Source organism: Leptopilina boulardi, unplaced genomic scaffold (assembly GCF_019393585.1).
Source record: "Leptopilina boulardi isolate dan_hultmark-lab unplaced genomic scaffold, ZJU_Lbou_2.1 LbouV2_212, whole genome shotgun sequence".
NCBI lineage: Eukaryota > Metazoa > Arthropoda > Insecta > Hymenoptera > Figitidae > Leptopilina > Leptopilina boulardi.
Window position 1 is genome coordinate 129,992 of NW_026137766.1, and position 5,945 is coordinate 135,936.

General features: G+C 26.9%; 1 protein-coding gene across 1 annotated transcript; it reads left to right on the top strand.

Moving 5' to 3' along the window:
• The first annotated feature begins 2,861 nt into the window (after window positions 1–2,861).
• On the top strand, window positions 2,862–3,731 carry LOC127278862 (uncharacterized). Its single transcript, XM_051300782.1, has one exon. The coding sequence runs from the start codon at window positions 2,862–2,864 to the stop codon at window positions 3,729–3,731; it is 870 nt and encodes a 289-aa protein (XP_051156739.1).
• Window positions 3,732–5,945: the final 2,214 nt, after the last annotated feature.

Sequence of the window (5,945 nt, forward strand, 5' to 3'; positions counted from 1 at the left end):
GCGGGGTTTGAAATAGGCGTATTTGTTTTCTAAATTTTAGAAGGAGGTATGGAAAAATTGTATTTTTAATTTATCCCATCCTTTATATTTAACTTGAATATTCCATCTATTGTTACATTGTAAGTAGAACTCTTAATAATATTTTTCAAATATTATTATAACAAAGTTTATATTAACATATTTTCAAAATATTGGTTTATTGTAGATTTTGATTTAGAATTAAAAACTTAAATTGCATATTGTTTATTAATATTTTATATAATGATAATGTTTTAAAACAGTAATAAGAACAATTATTTAGTTATAAGTCTATAGAATTTAAGTGGATATTGTTTTTGTTATTTGATATTGTGATATGGTTTTGAAGAATAAAATGTTGATATTATGAAATAAATTGAAATGTTATTTTTTGAAATGGAATATTGGTTGTAAATTGAAGATTGATTTTGAAGTGAAATGTTGATGTGCGACTTAAATATTGATTTCAAGTTAAAATGTTGATTTTGTTTGACATTTAAATGTTACTTTCTGAAATGGAATATTAGTTGAGAAATTAAAGATTGCTTTTGAAGGCATATATTGATCTGCGGGTATAATATTGATTTGATGTTAAAATATTGATTTGGGTGAAAAATTTATTTGAAGTTAAAATACTGATTTGAGGATAAAATATTGATTTGAGGTTAAAATATTGATTTGGAGTAAAAAATTGATTTGAAGTTAAAATATTAATTTGAAGTTAAAATACTGATTTGAGGATAAAATATTGATTTGAAGTTAAAATACTGATTTAAGGTTAAAATACTAATTTTATAACTTAATATTTAATTGAAATTAAATTATAGGATTAGTGTAATATAAGATTTTCTTGATTTCATTTGAAGAAAATTCAATTATTTTTAATAATATACTTCTTTTAAAAATATATTTTTTGACATCTAATAAGCTCATAAAAAATGTCAAATAACGAAAAGTTAATTTATTTAGATAATGACGACTATATAGTTATAATGACAGAAGGACTAATGTTAAATGATAATCATATGAATGAATTTAAAAAATTATTGAGAAGAGAATCAAATCATACTTTCAGAATGCAAAATACGTTGTATTTAAATTTGCTAGATGAAATTAATCCAATTAATAAAAAAGAAAAACATATTCAAATACTTTTTAGTGGTTCTTTTGATTCTGGACATTGGATTTGCACTTATTATGATGGAAAAATATTGTTTATTTATGACAGTCTTAATAAAGGATGTTTAAATAAAGATCCAAAAAAATACTTAATTAGACTTTTTCCTTTTAAACCCAAAGTAGTCTTTGCAGCAGTTCATCAACAACCAAACGGTGTTGATTGTGGTCTTTTTGCAATAGCTATTGCAACATCTATATATTTTAATATTAAGCCCGATACTGTAGATTACGTTCATAACCAAATGAGACAGCATTTACATTCTATTTTTAAAAATAATCGTTTAACCACTTTTCCATCAGTTATAACTGCTAATATAAGAAATGTAGTCGTTGAAAATGATTGGGAACGACTTTATTGTGATAGGTCCGAAGAACTACAGTGAGGGAAATTAAACATAAATAATATCCAAAAGACATCGAAAAATCCTGTAAATAAATTATATGGGATAAATAGAGTCCTCCCTTTAAAAAATAATGATATGAAAAAGAAATCTAAAATTATAAAAAGCAATAATAATATTAATAAAAGTGATAATTCTATTAATTTAAATGATGGCGACTATAGAATTATAATGACAGAAGGACTAATGTTAAATGATAATCATATCTATGAATTTGAAAAATTATTGAGAAGAGAATCAAATCATACTTTCAGAATGCAAAATACGTTATTTTTAAATTTACTTGATAACATTATTCCTATTAACAAAAATGAAAAGCATATTCAAATACTTTTTAGTGGTTCATGTCATTCTGGTCATTGGATTTGTGCATATTATGATGGAAAAATATTATTTATTTATGACAGTCTTAATAAAGGATGTTTAAATGAAGATAAAAAAATACTTAATTAGACTTTTTCCTTTTAAACCCAAAGTAGTCTTTGCAGCAGTTCATCAACAACCAAATGGTGTTGCTTGTGGTCTTTTTGCAATAGCTATTGCAACATCCATATATTTTAATGTTAAGCCAGATACGGTAGATTACATACACAACCAAATGAGACAGCATTTACATTTTATTTTTAAGAATAATCCTTTAATCTCTTTTCCATCAGTTATAACTGCTAATATTAGAAATGTAGTCGTTGAAAATGATTGGGAACGTCTATTTCATGATAGATCTGAAGAACTGCAATTAGGAAAATCAATTATTAAAAAAAATAAACTGATGACAAGTGAGATAATTAAGGAGAAGAAAACGCGCAATAAACGAAACCTTCCTAAAATGGAAATTGAAATGAAAGAACGTCAGGAAAAAAATTTATTGTGCAAAAGAAAAAAATTATCGTTGGAAAGTGAGGAACAAAAAAAAGAACGTCTAATAAAGGAATTGACATTAAAAAAAATATGAAAAATAATAGGAGATTAAAAACGTTAGGAATTGCAATTAAAAATGTAGAAGATTTTAATGAAAATGAAATTTCACAAAATTATTTAGGTTTGATGAATATCATGTATGAATGGTGCAATGCGTTACATTTTCAGTGTGAAAGTTTGTCTGATAATAAATTCAGTACGTGTTGTCATAAGGGTAAAGTAAAGTTGGCCGAATTAACTCCATATCCAGATTATTTAAAAAATTTATTAAACGTTAATAATTCTGAGGGTAAAAATTTTAGAGAAAATATTCGTTCATATAATAGCACATTTGCTTTTGCAAGTATGGGAGAAAAATTAGAGGTTCCTAAAGGAAATGGACCATATGTGTTTCGTATACATGGACAAGTGTATCATTGTACATACTCCTTACATCCAAATGAAAAAGAGAGACGTAAATATGGTCAATTGTATATAATTGATTCTCATGAAGCTGTACAAGAAAGATTGAATAATAAATATAACAACAAATGTTTACCAAAATTATTGACAGAAATAGATATTTTACTTAGAGATATTAATCCGTTTGCTAAAGCATTTAAAATGATGCGAGATTTTGAAATTGAAGAAAATGAACGAGCAGAGTCTTTAAATGTGCCTGTAAGAAATATTGAAATGTGGATTAAACGTGATAGATTATTAAATCAGAAACAATTTAACATTCCGCATTGTAATGAAGTAGCAATAATATTTGTTAGTGAAGATGGTGAACTTCCTATGGAACGTGATATATGTATACATCCAAAAGATTCAAAAAGTATTCCAATTTCCAGTCTTAGTGCAAATGTTGATCCCATGACGTATCCTTTAATGTTTCCTCGTGGTGATCCTGGCTGGACTGTAAATCTTATGAATACTAAGGGCACTCGTAATGTCACTACTTTACAGTATTACATGTATCGTCTTTCATATAGAAAAAATTTTAATCCATGTTTAAGATTAGGAAAATTAACACAACAATTTGTAGTTGATGTATGGTCAAAAGTAGAAGGTGAGCGTTTAAAATACATTCGTTTACAGCAAACTAAACTTAGAGCTGAACTATATTGTGGCTTAATGGATTATATAAATAATAAAGCAAAAGATGAAAATATTCGACCAGGAAAAATGGTTATTTTACCCTCTACATTTATTGGAGGACCACGCGCTTATTAACAATCTTATATGGATTTTATGCGATTAGTCCAAGAATTTGGGAAACCATAGTTATATTTATTACTATGACATGTAATCCAAAATGGCGGGAAATTACAGAAAATTTATTGGATGGTGAGAAATCGCATCTGACCGGCCTGATATTGTATCCAGAGTTTTTCAACAAAAAGTACAAGAATTTATGAGATATAAAAGAAAATCAAATTTTCGGTCCAGTAATTGCATTTATATATGTTATTGAATTTCAAAAACGTGTATTGACACATATCCATTTAATTATATTTGTAGATAAAAAATTTGCTATTAATGATCCAGAAAATATTGACAAAATCATATGTGCAGAAATTCCAGATGAAAAAAAACATCCAAAACTTTATAATATTGTAAAGCAGTTTCAAATTCATGGACCTTGTGGAAGACAATTTATGAATTCACCTTGTATGGATCCTGAAAATAAAATTTGTACAAAACATTATCCTAAACCTTTTCGTTCCGAAACAAGTTATGATTCTAAAAATTATCTGGAATATAGAAGGAGAAATGATGGTAAGAAAATAATTTTCCATAATAAAGATGGTTCTCTCAAATTTACTGCAGATAATTCGATGATTGTACCATATAATGCATATTTGAGTACAAAATATGAAAGTCATATTTGTCCTGTACCATGTGGTAGTATGGATGGTTTTATATATTTATTTAAATATTTTTTTAAGGGTCATGATTGTGCTATTGTAGGATATAAGGATGATAATAAGGAAATTTATTATGATGAAATTGAATATTATTTGAACACACGTTATGTTTGTCCACCAGAAGCAATGCATAGAATGTATAAATTTAAAATGCATGAACAATCACATGCAGTAAAAAGATTAGCATTGCATTTACCTGATCAACATTCAATTTGTTTTAAAGAAGGATTAGAGAAAGATGCAATTAATAACTATAAAGATACAACATTAACGGCATGGTTTAAATTAAATACTGAATATCCTGAAGCACGAAAGTATTTATACACAGAAATACCATATAGATATGTTTTTGATGAAGCATCTAAAAGTTGGAAAATTAGGGATCGATTTACTACACCTATTCTTTGTCGCATGTATTTTGTTAGTCCGAAAGATATTGAAAGATATTTTTTGCGACTTTTATTACTTTATGTACATGGTGCTAAATCGTTTGAAGATGTAAGGACATATGAAGGTATTACATATAATACTTTTACCGAAGCAGCACGTGCAAGAAATTTAATGCTAGATGATAAGGAATGGCATAACTGTTTAACTGAAGCTGTAAGTATGAAATTTCACAAAGAACTTTGTCGTCTCTTTGCATATATTTGCGTTTTTGGCTTGCCTGCTAATGCTGTTGATTTATGGAATAAATATAAAGAATATATGATTTTTGATAATAATATACCTACGGAAATTTCCATTCAAAATTCGTTAATTTTAATTAATGAAGTAATAAATTTTCATGGTTTTACATCACAGCAATTTGAATTACCAAGAATTGATAAAGATGTTCTTCAGAAATATAATTCTTTAGGAACAAATAATAAATTGTTTGAATTACAAACACTTAAAGAAGAAGCTAAAATTCTTACTAAAAGTTTGAATAGTGAACAACGTGAAGTTTATGATGATGTCATGATGGCAGTACATAACGATAAGTGTAATAATAGATATTTTTTCTTATATGGACCCGGAGGTAATGGTAAAAGTTATTTACATAATACTATTATTACTACAGTTGAAAGTGAAGATTTAGTAGTTTTATCAGTTGCATGGACTGGCATTGCTGCAAATCTTTTAAAAAGAGGACGAACGTCCCATTCAATTTTTAAATTTCCCATACCAATCAATGAAAAATCAGCATGTAATATAAGTTGTATGTCACAACATGCTAAACTTTTGAAAAAAATATATATATTATTTGTGGAAAAATAGTGATAATCCTGACGGATTGTATGCGATGCGAATGCTCTACGAAATTCGCGGAAAATTCATGAAACACGAGGTTTGAAATTGAAATTCTGTCCAAAATGTATAAAAAATGATGAAATTGATAGTATAATAACACAGGCACACAAAAAAAGCTGTTTGGCCGAGACACTACACTAGTCTTTTTTCATGTATTTTTTCATGCTGAATCCGAATCCGAAGTCAGAATTATCAGATTGGCTTTTATTTTTGAGATAAACTCAAA